The following is a 20,237-nucleotide window of genomic DNA, read 5'->3' as shown; positions in this document are numbered from 1 at the left end:
GTGCAAGAGCGGAAGCAAGTGCAAGAGCGGGAGCGTGAAAGCGGCAAAATTTATGTCGCATAGAGTGAGAGCGACACCAGGTTAGAAGAATTGTATGAATCTAGACGGGACCTCTCGCTCCCAAATCTCCAAAGCCATTTGCCTAACAACACCTTGTTAAACAAATCCAATCTTCAAATGCCCAAGCCCCCCTTCTGAATAAGGGAATATACCTTCTCCCTGTTCACCAAGTACTATTTGAACTCATCCCCAATACCACCCCATAAAAAGTTCCTCTTAATCTCATCCATCCTTCTAATATCTCATCCATCCTTCTAATAACAAGACTTTAGCATAGAAAAAGAGACATGAAGTAGGTTGATAGGCCAATCAATAAATTGAATACCTTCTAATATTATCGTGAATGTTAAAAATCAAAATAATCAGAATTTGAAGCTGCCCCATCCATGTCACACATTAAATTGTAATATTTAATTTATTTTTTCAATTCCTATATATACTATTTGAAACCATCAATTCAAATTAAATGACTATATACAGACTACACTTTTCAAAATTATATCTTAGCATTCTACTTTGCTCAAACTTCTTTTATTATTCAATTTATACATATATATATGAATATATATATATATATATATATATATATATATTTCAAAACTTATAGTTTTATTTATGAATATGAATATCAAAAGATTATCCTATTTGACATTTACAGTCTATCCCTCTCTCTAAACATGTATGATATGATAAAACCTGATGAATGAAGACTAATATTATTATTTTTGAACAAGAATTGTAGGCATTTAAATTAGATACTGTTCAAAGTTCCAACAGGCAAACACTGAACAAAGTAAAGGTAATGAGCTGAAGACGGAGGAAGAAATTGAGAGATATACTGAAAGCGGGTACATAGAATGTGGAGAGAACGTCCCAGGGATGGAGTTGGAGAAATTAGCCAAGTAGAGGAGTTTGTGTTTAGCATAACTTTTTAGTGTGATATAAAGAGTTTGAGTTTAATACAACTTTTTATCATTTCTATTTATCCTTTTCATATAAAATAATATAGAATTTACAATGATAAGTACCAAAAGTTTTTATTTTTGTTAGGTTTCATTTAATTTAAATTTTAGGAGTTATTTTGAGTTAAAATTTATATTTTTATGTTGAAATTTTTGAAAACACGAAATTTGAAAAATTCTAAAATATAGAGCCAGTCGATCAATGCATCAATCACCTAGGGTACTATGAGCATCAATCGAGATATCGATCGATCAAAAGGTTGACTGAAATTCAGAGTTAAACTACTGAGCTATGTAGCACGGACACGGATACGGGACACGGACATTATACGCACGGATACGTCGACACGTCAAATTTTTAAAAAGTAGGACACGGGTACGGCGTGGACACGGCTACATATACATATAAATTTTTATTTTTATACATCTATTCAGAAATTGTATTATAAAACTCTAATTCATTTAAAATTTATATACTACGAGTTGCTCTGAAATGAATTAGAAAATGATATTATGTTATTATTGTAATGATTTTTTTTTAATAATATATATAGTATTTCACGGCTTTGTCATGATAGTATTCATATTATTTTCAAGATTAGTGGGTAGACTTGTGTTGGAAATGTCCGAGAAGTGTCGGCAAAGTGTCTGGGAAGTGTCAGCAAAGTGTCCGAAATAATAAAATTAATTTTTATTTAAGGACACGTATATAAAGTGTCGGACACGTATTTAAGGAGTGTCCGAGGAGTGTACATAGGAATTGAAAAAATAAATTAAAAATTCCAACTTAATGTGTGACATGGATGGGGCAGCTTCAAATTCTGATTAGTTTGATCAAATTCAAATTCTGATCTTAGTGTGCGCACCAATCGCTGCGAGCTATAACAAGTTAGTTCCACACCTACAACATGAATCTATTCATCCGAGATTGATTTGGACAACTAGTGGCTGAGACTGAATCACTGATTCGAGAAGTAGATTCGTGGAGCAAAGTCTGTCAACGAGCGGATCGTGTGTCTGGAGACTCGTGGAGAGTTCAGTGGATCGATCAGTGTTAAGAGGTAATTAGGAGTTTTCTGGGGTTCGGGAAATCGGTAACCTAGTTTGTATTATCTCTTTCTCATAGTGGATTCAATTTGGTAACCTGTGATTTTTTCTGATTGATTTTCCGCATAAATTTTTTTTTCTATCATGTCCATCTCTTTATACTTTATTGCTCTATATTTAATTAATGCATGATTGATTACTGATTGATCGATTGAATAGAGTTAGTTATTAACGAAAGGATTGTGTCCGGAGACTCGCGGGGAGTTCAGTGGATCAATCAGTGTTAAGAGGTAATTAGGGGTTTTCTAGGGTTCGGGAAGTTGGTAACCAAATTTGTATTCTCTCTTTCTCATGGTGTTCAATTTGGTAACCTGTGATTTTTTCTGATTGGATTTTCCACATAATTTTTTTTTTTTTATCATGGCATCTCTTTATACTTTGTTGCTGTATATTTTATTTATGCATGATTGGTTATTGATTGATGGATTGAATAGAGTTGGTTATTAACGAGCAGATCGTGTTTCTGGAGACTCACGGTGAGTTCGGTGGATCAATCAGTGTTAAGAGGTCATTAGGAGTTTTCTAGGGTTCGGGAAATTGGTAACCTAGTTTGTATTTTCTCTTTCTCATAGTGTATTCAATTTGGTAACCTGTGATTTTCTGATTGGATTTTCCACACTCTTTTTTTTTTTTCATGGCCAGATCTTTATACTTTATTGCTCTATATTTTATTAATGCATGATTTGGTTACTGATTGATGGATTGAATAAAGTAAGTTATTTTATTCCCTCTGAATTTAAAACTCGTTGTTTTAGTATAAATTTAAAAAGTTGTTAAAAACAATTAATCCAGCCTACAATAATCCAAATTTGTATTCTCTCTTTCTCATAGTGTTCAATTTGGTAACCTGTGATTTTTTCTGATTGGATTTTCCACATAATTTTTTTTTTTTATCATGGCATCTCTTTTTACTTTGTTGCTGTATATTTTATTAATGCATGATTGGTTATTGATTGATGGATTGAATAGAGTAGGTTATTAACGAGCAGATCGTGTTTCTGGAGACTCACGGTGAGTTCGGTGGATCGATCAGTGTTAAGAGGTCATTAGGAGTTTTCTAGGGTTCGGGAAATTGGTAACCTAGTTTGTATTTTCTCTTTCTCATAGTGTATTCAATTTGGTAACCTGTGATTTTCTGATTGGATTTTCCACACTTCTTTTTTTTTCATGGCCAGATCTTTATACTTTATTGCTCTATATTTTATTAATGCATGATTTGGTTACTGATTGATGGATTGAATAAAGTAAGTTATTTTATTCCCTCTGAATTTAAAACTTGTTGTTTTAGTATAAATTTAAAAAGTCGTTAAAAAATCCAGCCTACAATAATCCCAACCCCCCCTCCCCCACCACACGCACACACACACACTTAACATTAGAGCTTAGGGTTCCAGAATTAAAGCCAACTCTTGCAAACCTAATTTTGTTGTGCTTCTTAACTTTGTATATAGACCATATGTGTGCAGAAAACCCAGGCAAGCATATTCACAACTAAGGTTAAAAGAGTTTAAGCATACCGAGTGAGTCCTACCAATATGAAATTACTGGACTTTGTTTCTTTCACATATATCATCATTGTATCTAGATAGTGAGTATTCTTTTTCTTTTTTTTTTAATAAGTAAAAGTGTATTAGAAAGCGTTCAAAAGGGGAATGCATCGCAAGAGCTATACAAATACCAAAGCCAAAAAAGAGTCCTATGGACCCAAAGAACCCAAAAAATCCACAATTTCATCCAAAGATATACAATAGATGGTGAGTATTCTCTATTTTTATCAACATCTAGAGCATCTATACAACGAATATGGAGATTCGATATCACTAATAAAGGGGAATTTTGTGCTAAAGTAGAAGCAGATCGCGTCAGGAGCAGATTCGTGACTAGTAGCAGCAGAGATTGAATGGATTATCTGGCATGAGTCTGGATTCGATGTATCTAGGGGGCTTCTGGGTTTAGAATCTAGTAACCATCTCTTTCTTTGTATATTTAATTTGTCTGGACTAGGTCCCATGGTTTGTTCACTTGGGGTTTTTCATGTAAAAATTCTCATGTGTGGATGGTTTATATGCTTTAGATCTGTAAACATTAACTTTTTTAAGCGCTTAATAGTCAATCAAAGCTTGAATATTTGTTATTAATAATTTTAATTTAAAAAATTTTTAAAGTTGTTTACAATACCTATTCACCCAGATCGGGCCTTACGCACTCTTCATTAGAGCCTAGGGCAGTGATCCATAGTTTCCTCAGGGAAGATAATTAGCACTAGTATCATTATATGTTCCGTACCGGATTTTAATTTGAGTTAGCAGTGTGTTAATTACTTGCTGATCAAGTGAAGATTTATTGCCGAAAATCAAGAAATTTAGATGTTGGAGATTAGCAGCTATGAGGCTATCATTCATGATTGAATAGGTAAATGCAAATTAGCATTATTATTACTCATAATTCATTTTAATTTTATTTATGATTACATTAAATGGAGCGTTGAATATTTAGAATGTAAGTAAGATGTATTACATAACTTATCTAATGCTAAAAGCGTTTTTGGACTAAAAAGATGAACATATCTCCCTTTGTTTGGAAATGAATTGATCCATGGTCATTTGAATAGATCCATAGCTTGTGAACTGTAGGCATTGATGATTGGAAACAGATTTCTCACTGGGAAAAAATAAATAAAATAAAATAAAGATTGTTAAGGAAATTATCTTTGGCACTGCCTGACAAAATTTTTAAAGTTTTCAAGATCGTTTAAGCTTTTGAAAGCCTATTTATAAATTATAGAAGGTTTCTGTCTCCCAGTACGTATATAGACCATTTTGGTTTTTCTAAGCATAAGTCCCATAATAGACATGAAAAACAATCAAAACACCAAGAAAAACAGGAAATTTGTGTCTATATAATCTTCCCTATGCATACATTCATATTAAGAGTTTTGAGTGTGACTGCCATCTTGTACTCAGGGACGGAGCTGCATGTAGTTCAGTGGGGGCAGTAATATTTGGCCCCCCTGAATATTTTCTTTTTTGTAATTTAGCCTTGTTAATTTGATTTTTTTTTTTTTTTTTAATTATACACCCAAAAAATATTACCATTGCCCCCGCCCCCGCGGCCCCCCCCCCCCCCCCCCCGGGCGGCGAAATTACTAAAAAAATTCATTATTGCGCCGCCCCCCCCCCCCCCACCTTATTTTGTGGCTCCGTCCCTGCTTGTACTTATTGCATTGGTGCAACTCCTCTTAGACCAAAGCCCCACTCAGAATGGCTACTGGAGGGACTGGTTTGGCTTATACAAGGACAAATTACAGTTTGTTGATCATTAATAGAGCTTGCATGGTGTGTCTAGCATACTTCTGAGCCAGAGGTAACTTGAATTTTATTATAAGAGTGTGTAATCTTGTAGGTGGAAATTTTTCTTAGTAGATTGTTCATGCCTGGCCTTAGATATCGTGGCTTTTATCTGTCAAGACTTTCCATGTAAATGTTGTCTTGTCGATGCTTTGTTTAGACCAGCCATTATTATGTGAAAAAATGTTATGTGGTTAAGAAACAACATATTCATAAAAGAGTAGTGGAAATGTAAATGTTGAGATGAATGTATGGAAAACAAGAAAGTATAAACTTGGAAATAAACACATTTTTGAGGCAGTTGAACTAGCAACTGTTGAAAAGAAAAGGAGAGAATCAACTAAGATCATTTGGACACGTGCAAAGAATACCACAAAGTGCTAAGTGTTATTAAAGGCCCAAGTAGAGGTCCTTTGGAGCCTAGGCGCACGCCTAAGTGAAGTGAGGCGCACAATTGAAAATTTAAACTACCATAAAAACATTCATACCTCATAAGTCATATCAATATTTTAAAAATCAATATCAAATATATAAAAGTAAACCCATCAACTAAACAAGCATCCAACTACCATAAAAACAGAGCACAAATTTGTATTCTTGAAATGCAAAGCATAATTTATTTTTTTGAATGGCAAAACAAAGCACAAAAAGAAATAAATCTGTTAACCAAACAAAAAAAAAAAAAAAAAAACTGTTAACAAGAAAAGAAAAGAAAAAACTGAGCCAAAAAAAAAGACACAGAGACAGAAGAAGTAGATGAAGAGAGAGAAGTAGACAAGAAGAGAGAGAAAGTTTTAAAGATAAACAACCCCCCCCCCCCCCCCCCCCCCAAAACCCAAAAAAAAAAAAAAAGACTGAGAGAAGAGAACTAAACGAAGAGAGAAATGTAAACAAAGATAAGAAGAGAAGAGTGGAGGAGGAGAGAGAAGAAGAAGAAAGAACTAACGTGGCTTTCATCTCTGCAACTAGGGTTTCGTCGTTCGTCTCACAATCTCACTCTTTCTCTGTTCGGTTAACACTTTGACTCTTAGACTTTCTTATTTGTTTATTCTTTTGAACAAAAGTTTCTTCTCTCGTACGCTTGAGCTTTCTTATTTGTCTATTAAGTTGCCAAAAGTACCTTTTTTGGCTTAAGAAATAGAATAATCATAGTTCTTAGAAAAAAATTAGTGAGGCGCGCCTAACAAATAGAGACAAGGTGCAACCGAGGAGCGTGCCTAGTAAATAGCAATGAGCCTGGGATGACAACAGGCGCTAGACTAGCGCCTCGAGCCTAGGCGCCCCTTTAACAACATTGAGTGCACTAATTAGAAAGAGTGATGTTGTTCACATTGAAGGTAGTACTAAGAAAAGAAAACTAATAAGGGTACAACTAGTATGGAAAGATATGATAGCATGTGGTTTGATTGAGGTTCAGGTCATGGTAGAGCGGATTGGAAATGGAAAAACATGATTAATGTACTCGATCCCAAGGGAATTTTTCTTTTCTTTTTTTTGAGTTGGATGCTTAATTTAATTTGCCGCATTATATGTGACTGTTTTATATAGTAAACTAATACCTAAATTGGTAAAAAATAAAATAAAATAAATAAATTTATAAGTAAAAATGTATAGAAAGCGTTCAAAAGGGGAACGCGTCCCTAGAATACACAAAGGCCGAAGCCCAAACCAAAAGGAGGCTCCTAAGGACCCATAGAGGCCAAGAAATCAACAATCTCCTCTATAGATGTACAAAATCTGCCCATACTCCAATAAAAAATAAAGCTAATAATACGGAATTTCAAAATTCCTATGGAAGACTCCTCCCCCTCAAAATCTGTCATTTCGCTCCTTCCAAATGCACCACCAAACACAGAGGAGCTACCCTCCAAAAACGACGAGCGTGAGAGCCCACCTCACATCCTCTCCAAGAGTCAATCAACCCTCTCGTCGTCCGGGGCATAACCTAGTGGACTCCAAACAAGCCAAAAATCAAACTCCAGCAATCGTGAGCCACAGGGCAACGCAACAACAAGTGATCCACTGACTCACCGTCCTTTTTGCACATACAGCACCAATTAACTGTAACCTGCCTTCTCAGTCTAAGGTTATTCAGAGTCAGAATCTTACCCCGGGTTGTAGTCCAAATAAAAAAAGCCACTTTGAGGGAAGCCTTAGAACGCCGTCTTCCAAGGGAAATCAGGCCCAGAGAAACCCGAGAGGATGGCACCCAAAAGAGGGAATCTAGGCCGCCACCATCCAGCGTTTGTCGATATAGTAGATCAAGAAAGTCAGAAACATCGTCAATTCCCAATCATGAAAATGTCGTCGAAAACGCACATCCCAAGTAATTCTTCCTCTATCAAGTTGATAACGATCAACTACCCAAGCATTTTTGTCCACGGCAATCCTAAAGAGCTTAGGGAACGAACAAGCCAATGGACGCTCCGCACACCAAACGTCCTCCCAAATCCGAGTGTCCATGCCACCTCGAAATTTGAATCTGATGTGTTTTGAAAAACCCTTCCGAATGAACTTCCAAATCCCAACACCACCAGCTAATCTAACCCCACGGGAGCACCACCCACCTCTCTCCTCCCCAAAGCGGCAAGAGATGACCCTCCTCCATAATTGAAGCCGCTCCCCTCCAAATCTCCAAAGCCACTTCCCTAGGAGAGCCTTATTAAAAGGGATCACCCTCCTAACACCCAAACCACCCAACTGAATAAGCCTGCACACTTGCTCCCAATGAACAAGATGGTACTTAAACTTATCCCCTAACCCGCCCCAAAGGAAATTCCTCTGAAGCCTTTTAATCCTTTCAACCATGTTGGCCGGGATCTTAAAAAGAGAGGGAAAGTATGTGGGAAGACTCGCCAACGTACTCTGCAAAGGGTGACCTTCCCGCCCTTCGAAAGATAATGCTTCTTCCACCCAGCAAGTCTCTTCTCAAACCTCTCAATCACAGGGTCCCAACCCCCCACCCTTCTCGACAGTGAACCCAGAGACAAACCCAAATAAGAAATGGGGAAATAGGAGATCCCAAACCCAAGCACCGCTACAAGCTCATCAATGTTATGCACCTCCCCTACACGGACTAACGAACTCTTCCCAACATTCACTTTTAGACCCAAAACAACCCGAAAGCAAACTAAAACACATCTCAAATATCTCATCTAGGACACATCAGCATCACAGAAGACCGGTGTATCATCCGCAAATAATAAATGGGAAACCTCAATCTGATGATCCAAGTCTCTGCCCACCCTGACGCCCCTAATGAATCCCAAATCCACAGCTCTCCTCATCAACCTGCTAAGAGCCTCCATAACAATAATGAACAAAAAAGGAGAAAGATGATCCCCTTGTCTCAATCCCCAAGAACTGTAAAAAAAGCCAGACGGAGCCCCATTCACCAACACCGAGAATCTCACTGACAAAATGCAGAACCCGATCCACCTCCTCCATTTCACCCCAAAACCCAACCTCTCCATCGTATAAAGCAAAAAACTCTGAGTCCACACACGCACTAGCAATGAGCGTTGAATCCAAGATCTGCCGACCCCCAATGAAAGCATTTTGAGATTATGAAATAACTCCATCAAAAACATCCCTCAACCTCGCAGCAAAAACTGTAGCTATCAACTAGTACAAACACCCCACCAAGCTAATAGGTCTAAAATCCTTCACATCAGTGGCACCACCCTTCTTGGGAATAAGAGCAATAAAAGTAGCATTCAAAGATTTCTCAAACCGCCCAAAAGAATAAAACTCCTGCAATGTCCCCATTACCTCACCCCTAACCACCTCCCAACTCTCCAGTAGGAACCTCATAGTGAAACCATCCGGACCCGGGGATTTGTCGCCATTACAACTCTTTAGCACCTTCAGAACTTCCTCTTCGGAGAAAGGAACCTCCAGACCCTCCCTATCCATCTCTGAAATCGAGTCAAAGAGCAAGCCACCAAGTCTAGGTCTCCAACTGTAAGTCTTAGTGTATAATCTCTGATAGTACGAGACAATCCCCATGCAGACCTCCTCCTCCCTACATATATCCACACCATCAACACAAATCCGCCCAATATGATTCCCCCTCCTGTGAGCATTAGCCAACCTATGAAAGAATTTTGTATTGCGGTCACCCTCTTGGAGCCATAACGCCCGTGACTTCTGACGCCACGATATCTCCTCCAAAGTAGCAATCTCCGCAAACTCTGCCCGACACTCCGCCCTCCGTCTCCTCTGAGCCTTGATGGTACCACCCAAACCTTCCAACCTATCGATCTCTACAATTTCAGCAAGGGCTCTATTCTTCCTCCACTTCAGATTCCCAAACACCTCCTTGTTCCACCATTTCATCTCAATCTTCAAGAACCGAGCTTTCCGACCAAAATAAAACTCGACGTGCCAGCCACTATAGCCTCCTCCCACCAAGACCGGACTTTCCCTTGGAATTCCACCGCCCTAAGCCATATGTTCTCAAAACGAAAGGGAGTGCACCAGGAGCTCATCCCTCCACAATACAAAACCAATGGAATATGATCTGAAGCCGGTTTGGCTAAAGCTACCTGTACCACATCCGGAAACCGCTCCTCCCACTCCCCAGAAACCAAGAATCTATCCAGCCGAGAAAGTATACCATCCTCCCTGCCACTAGCCCAAGTGAAACAAGCACCCTCTATTGGCAAATCAATAAGGTGATGGCCGTCAATAAAGTCCGAAAACTGCTCCATAGCTGAAGACCACCTTCCTCCTGAAGATCTCTCCAATGGGGATCTCACCACGTTAACGTCCCCACCGACGCACCATGGAAGGGCCCACAGACCCCTCACAACACCTAACTCGTGGTACATAACGTGTCTCTCCGCATCCTCCATCGCCCATACACACCGGAGAAAGCCCACCTAAATCCATCCTCCTCCAAAACAAAAGCACAGGAGATAGAGAATCTTCCTCTCCAAACATCCACCCTTGATACCCATCTCTTGTCCCACATGACAATGATACCCCCTGAAGTCCCAACAGCCTCTAGAGTATCCCACTCAACAAATCTCCCACCCCACAAACTCTTTACTACCTTATCCGATAACGAAGTAATCTTCGTCTCTTATAAACAAACCACATGTGCCCCCCACTTCCTCACTGCCACCTTCACCGCCTTCCTCTTATCCGGGTCATTAAGACCCCAGACATTCCACAAGATGATTCGAAACTTCATAAGGAAACAGTGGCGCTTCCCTCCCCTTTACTCCTCCCTCTACCCCTCTCCCTCCCCACCCCCTCCTTTCCCTCATAGTTGACATAGCAAATGAGATTCCTTACCTCCCTCTCCCCTCTCCAAGCAAAAGGATTCTTTCTAGAACTTCTCCTGCCCCTATTTGTTTCCATCTTCAACCCAACATCCCTTCCCTCTGCCGTCTCCGTAAGGATCAGCAAAGCCTTCAGAAGAGAGGCCCAATAACTCACTTGTCAGCCCAATATTGTACATGACCCATTCCTTCCCTTGATCACCGAAACACTGTTTGACAATAACAACCCCGGGCCGGGGGCGTCCCTTCCGGAGGCATCATAGCCAGTGGCTCAACAAAACCCAAATCAGAAGAATCTGCCCCATCCCATGTCAAGGCGTCACAAGGCCATTCCCGTTGCTCCGATCTCACACTGCCTTCATCCCATCCCAACCCCTGCTCAGAATTGTCACCAGACAGCCAATCAATGGAGCTATTCCTACCCCCCACCAGATTGTCAACCTGAGAGTCCGGTCCAGTACACACCTGCTCGTCTCCCTGCAATCTGTGTTTTCTCAGTTCTTGCAGCAACAATGCTGCCGACTCATCATTAAGGGTGATGCAAATGTCCCTACAAACACAAACAACAGTCTTCTCATTACCCACATCTTCTCTAACAGTAAGTGAGCTCAGATCAGTCCTCCCAACAGGTCGGACAATAGGAGGCCCTCGTCCCTTCTACACAAGAAGAAGATGGAGCAGAGTGAGAGAAAGAAGCCCTACCCGCAGTGGAACCATCAACAACAGCCTCTTTCACAAGCCATTTTTGTTTATCTGCTCGTGACCATTTACAGTGACTAGGTCAGGATTGACGATGAAGGACATCAGGCTTCAGAATAGCTGCAGACGGTCCGTGTATCAGCCTTCATTAATTGTGCCATGCCTGCGCTCACCCCCTTTTTGACCCAACCCATCAAAACAGTCTGAACCTTTATTAGCAAACTGGAGTGGCCCAAATCTGCTCATGTTGGTCCGACCCAGCCCAGAGCAGGTAATCCTCCCCCCAGTCTCCTTAAGATGTGGCACACTAGTGTTAGGCCCAGCCTTAGGGCCCTTGGAAGAACGCCCGATGAATGAGAAGTTGGTGGAGGCCCATTTCTGCTATAGTTAACATGTCCTCTCATTTTAAAAAAAGGCCCGGCGCGTTAGCCTTTTGAGTAGCCCACGCCACCGTGGCTTCCATTGTTGGAGGAGCTATTACAGAGAGCGAAACTCTGAAAGCAAGCCATTCATCCTCCACGATCACAAAATCTGGGACGAATCCACCATCTTTGACCGCAACAACAAACTTCTCTGGATCAATCCTCTCGTCGTTCTCCATCCCAACGAAACCCCACACTTCTCCCCAATAGCTTCTGCCAGAGAATCACACCAAAGATGCAAGGGAAGGCCGTAGACCAAGATCCGGCAGAAACCCTCCTTCAACAGACCAGTACATCCCGCTCTATACCCCCAGTTGTCAAGCATGAGAAAGGCATCTCCCAACTCCCTTCTTCCACACTCCAAAACCCTCTCTGCTGCCTGTCAAGATGGAAAGCAGAACAAGATCAAGGAGTCCGGCAACGCAAAAGCCTCAACCCCACCCTCCACCTTCCAGCACGATGAGGCCCAATCAGAAATCTTTGCAATACAACCTACCTCTATATCAAACCGACCCACCAGATATGATTTAAGAACATCCCTTCTCCGTTCAATGCTCCAATCTTCAACCCTAAAAGTCAGTCCCCTGTCTGAACGCAAGCAGATCACCTCACCGCTGGTAGGCAGTCGAGGGATCTTTGCGACCTCCAATTACAAACGTTGCACAAACCCCTTCATGCGATCTAGAAAGGAACAAGATCGAAAAGAAAAGACACAGATCAAGTGGAGGACGCCAGAGTAGAGGACTCCGACGTCAGGGACAAAGAGAGAGAGAGCATTTTATCACAACCAAATTATAAAGTTCATTGAATAGGCCTACACACCTGATTCCAGAGGACAAGATACGTGAACTCCTCCCCCCGATTGGCCTATAGAAAATCCTATTGAATTCTTCCAATCCTAAATTGGTAAAATATAAAAATGAGAAAAGCAATCAAGACCTCACCCCAGCCCTTCTCGAAGTCTAGTTTGGGTAACTCTTGCGATCACTCCCTTAGAACACAGGGCTACATAGATTGTGATGACTGTTGCTCCAGAATGATCACAATGGATGAAGAAACATGTCACATTGTTTCATGATCAAGGATGGAGGCCAACCGGATGGTGTCAAAAAAATAAATAATTGTCAAAAACATGGATGAGGATGTTTTCTATTTGCATTCACCATCCTAAAAAAGAGAAACAAAATTTAAGTTCTCATTTAGGTGAAGAAACTATAAGAGCTTTACCAATAGTTGAGACTCAACTTCTTACTAAGTTATGAGAAATGCACTTAAAATATAATGATAAATCCCAGAAAATCTGGAAAAATATACGTAATCTTACTAGGTTATCACTGATTAGTCATTTGTGCAAGTTGGAGCAAAATTAACAATAGTCCTCTATGTCTAGTGTGCATTTCAGTATATCTAAGCCCTCACAATAAGCTGGCTTGGTCTAGAGATAGTTTCCTAAAGGAAACAACCAATACCATGTAGACAAAACCTTCAAAATTTTAACTGTTTATTTATAAAGCAAAGAGTATAACTTAAAAAAAAGAAAAAAAAAAATCTATACAAAAACTTGTTCCTGTAGTAGACAAATTTAGGGTCTTGCCTTCTGTATGCAGTGTTTCTGGAGAGTACTCTATGAGAGCTCTAGCTTTTCCCAAGCATATTTCCGTATCCTTCCAGTGTGAAAGGCTGGCGTACAGATTTGCAAGACCATACCAAACTTCAAATTCATTGACTTTATCATCCTCGACCTATCACAAAAATAAGGCTAAAAATGATTCAAAAGGCAATCTATCAATGGTGAAATCAAAATTGTTTCATCATGATGTTTTTCTTGCTAAATAATGATAAACCAAGAGATACACTGATACCAAGGAGGATAGGGATTTTAAAAATAAATAAATAAATAAAATTTGAAAGCAAAAAGATCAGTCGCCGCCAGAAAATTCTCACAGAATAACCCATCTTTGAATCAAAGTCATTTCCCTATGTCTAGTAAGTGTTAAAACGACATTTGCCTTTTTCTTCCGCAAAGATAGCCTCATAAAACCACATAACATAATGATGAAAAAGAAATTTATTTATCATGATAATTCATTTGCTAAGTAATGATTTACCAGGAGGTAAAATATAACAGTTTTAACCAAGATAAGAATTTTAATACAAATAATCAAATGCCAAGTAAACATAAAATTTTGGAAAGCAACAATTATCACACAAAATTGCTATGCAAAAGAACCCATACTTGAACCAAAGCCACCTTCCTACTTCTAGAAAGTGGACAAAACAACATTTGCCGATATATCCTTCCGAAAGGACAACCTCATAGCAGCACATACCAGTGGCAAAATTGCATGGTTATTTCATTAGTTACTTGAAAGGAAGATCATTATCCAACAATCAAAAGAAACTCCTAAAGGCCAAAACATTAGAACCATAAATTAATTCTAAATACAAATATACCTAAAAGAATTCATTCATTTCCAATTAGGATTCAATTAAACTTAATAAAAATGATCCGGTTGGCTAATTTCTCTGTTAATGTCAAAAAGATCATGATGTGAGGCGATTCACACAATCGGTTTCAAACAAGTAGATGGACAGTGTTGCATCCGGGTGAAATTTAGAACAACATTTTTTCCTCTAAAATATAGAGAAGCAGCGTAAACTCATAACAAGCATCAGAATCTAACCTGAGGTGGAATCCTTAGAGGCCCAAAAGATTTCTTTTGGGCTTGAACCAAGGCAAGGAGGTAACGGTAAGTTTCAATGGCATCCATGTGTAATGACTGGGAAATTTTCAGCTTTGCTTTCATCCTAAGCAGTGGTCCTTGCTCCCATTTTGCAGTCTCGTCTAAAGCAGCATCTGTGACCACTTCAGCCTCTGGAAAACGCTGCTGAGCAGACAATACCAAAGCAAGCAATCTCCAACCTTTAAGTATTGATCCACCCGTTGCATCAATAAACTGCTTGGAATACTGCAAAGCTGCATTTAGATTTCGATGCTCTGCATATTGAACTCCCAACTCGAAAACCAGATCAGAGTTGTCTCGCTCAAGAGCAATTGCCTCATCTAGTGATTTCAACGAATTAGATTGAAGACGAGACCTCTCAAAGTCTGAAGAAGAAACTTTGGCTTGCTTTCCCAAACAAAGACCTAACATGCGAAGACCAACACCCTTCAAATGTTCGTTTACCCCCCGAGCATTCGTGATTGCCCGCTGTGCATATCCCACTCCCTCAGCACCAAGATGGGCATCCTCACTGCAGATTCTGGAAGCCAACAACAATGACATAAGATCATCTGGTTTTTCATGTTTGTGAAGAGACTTCCTCAATAGGTTCAAGGCAGCTTTGTTTTGTCCTGCTCCACTATAGCAAAGTGCCAATGATTTCCAACGGTCAACACGATGGAATATTCCAGGCATGACCTCTTCAAGTTGTCTTGCTAAAACAGAAGTCTGGCTGCACAGAGATAGAGCAAATGTAAGGTGCTCCATTACGGATTGATCCCATTTGCTCTTACCAAGGCAAACTTTTCTCATGAGAATCATCAAAAGTAGTATTGCCTCTTCCAGATTGTTTCTAGGTACATATGAGCCATCAATTTGAACAGCTAAACTGGGTGGGCCAGCTTCCACTCCACTGTATAGCAAGAACACTGCAAACCTCTTCTGAATACTTGCACAGCAGTCATTCTCAAGGTTCCATTGACTAAGGAGTGCACGTCGATAAGCAGACATTGCTTCATGATAATGACCAGCCTGCTTCCAGAGCTCTGGAAGGAGCTCCACAGCATGGCTAACTGTCTCTTGCAACTTATTGTCTACTAGCATATCAGGTATGCCGTTATAGAATATCTTCTCCACCGCATCAAGCACATTTTTACACTCATGGGCAGCCTCTAAAAAATCCAGCAAAATAGAGCTTTGTAATTAATTCTATACTAGAAGGATGGAAAAAAGAACCAAAGGATAAAAGAGGGTCTTCCTGAAATTAAACAATAAATTGTTGGAATAGATCCATACCAGTTAATCTCCCAAGCTTTTGAAGAGACTTAGATTTCAAATATATGGCCTCAAGCACCAGGCTAGCAGTGCGCTGTGAGACCACGTGCATAGACTCAGTGCGAGAACGACCCTTCTTAGAAGGCTGTTTTTCACCCAGAGGTTGCAATCTCTGAATAGCAGCTTGAAGATCAATACCGTCAAACACACGAAGAGCACTTTCAACATTACCTCTTTGATATTCCAACCTTCCAAGCAGTGCCCGTGCTTCCTGTTATTTTTTTAACAATAAGAACAAATTGAAATTGGTGATCAAATTATTGGAAGGGATGAGACAGAGAAGAGATAGAGACCACAAAAATTATTGGCAATAGGTATAAATAGAATGACAAAAGGAATGGGAAGTATAGATGAAGGGAGTACGGGATTAAGCAATAGACGCAGAGGATGGAAGGATTTTAATCTGGCGAGGTATCCAGTTGAAAAGAACACTATACATGTTGAACCTCAGTGATGAAGTTATTCATAGGATTTGGCTATTAAATAATTCGAGTGACTCTTTGTCAACAAGGACCATTATTGTGTGCTTCATAAAGAACATTCATAAGCCATAATTTTAAGAGCATTTTTTTATGAAAAAAGTAACACTCTTTAAGGCAAGAATCTTTGGTTGTGCAGTAATTTCCATCTAAATAGGAGCGATTGATCGATGATTGGTTAGTAAGAATCCCTGCTTCACTTACTTTAAATCACCATTTGGTTCCACTCAGAAAAGTTCTTCCTTTTTTCTTGAAGCAGAAAAAACACTTCTTTTGCTTATGAAAGCAAATGACTATTTTTAAAAGAGCAACTAACCAGTTCCTTAATTTCTTCTAATAAGATTTTGAACATATTCACAAACATATAAGTAATATTGATAGAAACATTAGCACAAAGACACTCAACTATAAGTGCAGGTGTTGAGCTTCTAAGAACATCAAATCCCAAAGCAATCAGTCTTTAATTACTAGCAATCACTGGTGGAGTAAGGAAGGGCCCAGTGGGGGCAGTTTCCCCGCTCAACATTTTTTTATTATTATTATTTTAAAATTGTACCTATATTGTTTTGAAATTGTGAATATGCACCCATCTCAAAATTTTCAGGAAAAAAAAAAAGAAAGAAAGAAAAAAGAAAAGAAAAAAAAAAAAAACTCAACTTTTAATCATTCTTAGGTTCTTCTTTTCTCAGTTTTGGATTTATTTTTCGTCTCACAAAGTGTCTATAAGTTTCTCTCCACAATCCATAGCAAGTTCCTACCCTCCATTTGGTCTTTCTTTTACTATCTCCACTCAAAAGTTCCAATGAGAGAACTTTAGAAGTCTCCTAGTTTTATCCAATTTCTTGACCTTAAGCCAACACACAAGAAATTCTAATCCCCTTCTTTCACTCATTCTTCCTGGTTATGCAAAACTGAGTTTTGCTTTATAAAATAGAGAGACACAGATTTTGTTATAATTTTGTATAACCACAAAATGGTATCGACAATGAGGCACTCGTGCAACGATTTCAGACATTAGGACTTGTTCTCTACAATTATGAATATATTAATAGAAATATTATCTGTCAATATTTAGGTTCTTTTATCTATTATTTCAGTTTTAAAAAATTTATTATCTTATCACTTTTCAAAATTTTCTGCCCCCATAGGAGAAAATTCCTTGCTCCGCCACTGCTAGCAACACCAAAAGAAATAAGAAATTTAAGAATCAAGGGTTTTGGGGCAGGTGAGGTTGGAGTTACTAGATATGGAAAAGGCATATGCTCAATTTGCTGCAAGCACACTATAGGTATATCCTACTTATTAAGGATGAAGTTGGAGAGCTATGAAGCACTCACACTTCTTAATCAGAACCATTTCCATGTCTAAAACTATCTCAGATATGACCTTCCTTTGACACTAACCACGTTGGAAATGGTCCACACGTGTAACATACACATGGCCACAAAAAGTCAATCCTGAAATAGACACTTTTTTCTTTTTTTTTATAAGTAAGATTGTATTAGAAAGCATTCAAACAGGGAACGCATCCCGCAAAAGAAACACGGGCCAAATGGGGCCTCTAAATAAATAGACACTTTGCAACATAACATATATATATATATATATATATATATATATATATATATTAAATATGGAGCTATGTTACACGGACTCTTCAAAAGCAGGTGATGTACCCATGTAGGACACACAATACTAGGACATAGATATAAAATATGTGTCCAATTCTTTTGGTTGGACATGCAACCCTAAAAACATATCCAATAGTTCAATTTTGTTACACTATTGCTTTAAAATAACTGAAATGCCTATATTGAAAACTATATCTAAAAACGTATCCAATAGTTCAATTTTTCTATTGCTTTAAAATGACTTAAATGCTAATATTGAGAACTATGCTACATAGAGAAATTATTTTATTTAGAAAATTGATTAAGAATTATATGAAAATTTGGCAGTAACTTGTTTCCTTCTGTTTGGGAATTCAACATGTATGACGCTTGGATTCATACCTGCACTCAACAGATAGAGCCGAGTCCATGTAACATAACTATGAAAATAGAAAAAATAAAGAGTGGTAGCAGCGGTATACTTGTCTACTCTCCTAAAAAAATACTTGTTGGTGCATTCACATCATATTGTGTTTGTTGGTGCTATACAGGTGGAGTATTATAGTGTTTGTAAAATAGAAATGTTGTTTCCTTACATATTGGAAGAAAAAAAAAAAAATTGTTGTTTCCTTGGAAAATGATAATGCAAATTTAAGAAGGTTGCAGAACCCAACCTCAAAATTGAGCGATAAGCCCTCACGTAATGAAGATTCAGCCTCATTAATATTTCCATCATCAAGTTTTGCTTCGACTTCAGCAGTTTTCATACAAAGCCCATTTGCGCAGACTTCTCGAACTGCCATCGCATTCTCATTCTCTCTCCATTCTGCGCTTCCTGGCATTTGTACCGTCAACTTTCTTTATAAAAACTCAGTTGAAGAAAGTGAGATGGAAATACCCATCAATATCCTCCCTGCAGAGTAACACCATTAGTTCACATATAAAGAAATTGTGAATGACAAAAGTACTGACATTGACTTGGGGTTTCCATGATCCTTTGTACTATGGCATTGCCAATTTGTGATTGAACATAATTCTTACAGTTTACCTTTCCAACAAATATATATATATGACATTACAGACACCAGAAAATTCAGGGGAAGAGAGAAAGAGACCAAATTGGGAATCCGAATATATATATATATATATATATAAACACATAAATATATGTGACATAATTTTAGAGTCATAGAAAATCTTCCCACCGCGTCATAATTAATTCATTAGAAGATTACTATTGCAGAAGATCAATCTACACGAAATTGAGCTACAGAAAAAAAAAAAAAAAGAAAAAAAAAAAACCTAAATGAACAACGCAACACAAATGCAAATCAAATGGGAAATTAAATACATTTTCTTTTTTTTTGGAAATTGAAATTAAATAATTTTGATGAAATTAAAATACGAAATTTTGAGAGTTTCGCAAGGTTATTGTTTTAGATAGGCAGTAAATGAAGCATTAAAAGCAATGTGAATATGCAGATCTCACACCTCTACAATACCAATGCCAATGCCTTTGAAGTACTTGATTTGACTCTGAGTCTGAGGATCCAATCAAAGCCAACGATTCGTGAAGAAACAGCAGCTGAGACGACGTTTACAAACATATAATATATATATATATATATATATATACATACACAGAATGAAATCAACAGCGGGAGAAATAAGAATGACGAACGCAATGATGGGCATTCACTTATTAGGGTTGCAGAGTTTCGGGATCAGAAGAATGTAAAATCAAATCCTTCTCTTCTCAACTCTATCTCCTCCGAAAGTAATTTAATTATTTTATATTATATGTGTGTTATTACTACATGATAGTATGATAAGGAAACAAAAATAAAACGGTCAATTTTATATATCATATAGTTTTTGGGCGTGTTTATGTGATATTATTGCATGATATGATAAAATAAACCAAATAAAACGGTCAATTTTTAGTGAAATGAGAAGTGCTACGCAGCATTACACTCCCCACTGCAAAGGAAAATTTTTAAAATACATTCCTCAATTAAGCCTTTTTTAAAATATGCTAATTTTTCAAATTAGTAGGCTTGACCATTAAATTTTTCAAATTAATTATAAAAAAATACTATTTATATTTTTTCATGTTACATAGTTAAGCCACATACAATGAAAACGAAATAAGAGCAATTGCAAGAGTGGAATCGCGAAAGTGACAATTTAAGTCACACCGAATGG

At 38.3% G+C, this 20,237-nt stretch overlaps 1 protein-coding gene across 1 annotated transcript in view; it reads right to left on the bottom strand.

Moving 5' to 3' along the window:
• Positions 1-19,848, bottom strand: part of LOC132311143 (protein NPG1) — a 31,215-nt gene extending 11,367 nt beyond the window's left edge. Inside the window, exons 1-5 of the mRNA XM_059808885.1 lie at positions 19,524-19,848; positions 18,707-18,945; positions 15,905-16,154; positions 14,570-15,780; positions 13,480-13,627 (exon numbers count right to left, since the gene is read on the bottom strand). Coding sequence (XP_059664868.1) covers positions 13,480-13,627; positions 14,570-15,780; positions 15,905-16,154; positions 18,707-18,874 — 1,777 coding nt within the window. The 5' untranslated portion in view covers positions 18,875-18,945; positions 19,524-19,848. The remainder of the gene's footprint in view (positions 1-13,479; positions 13,628-14,569; positions 15,781-15,904; positions 16,155-18,706; positions 18,946-19,523) is intronic.
• Between the last annotated feature and the right edge of the window lie 389 nt (positions 19,849-20,237).

Source organism: Cornus florida, unplaced genomic scaffold, assembly GCF_030987335.1.
Source record: "Cornus florida cultivar Cherokee Brave unplaced genomic scaffold, ASM3098733v1 CherokeeBrave_3.0.0_Hap2_Chr06, whole genome shotgun sequence".
In the NCBI taxonomy this organism is placed as follows: Eukaryota; Viridiplantae; Streptophyta; class Magnoliopsida; order Cornales; family Cornaceae; genus Cornus; species Cornus florida.
Note: the sequence above shows the minus strand (reverse complement) of the source record. Positions and strands in the feature narration are given on the sequence as shown.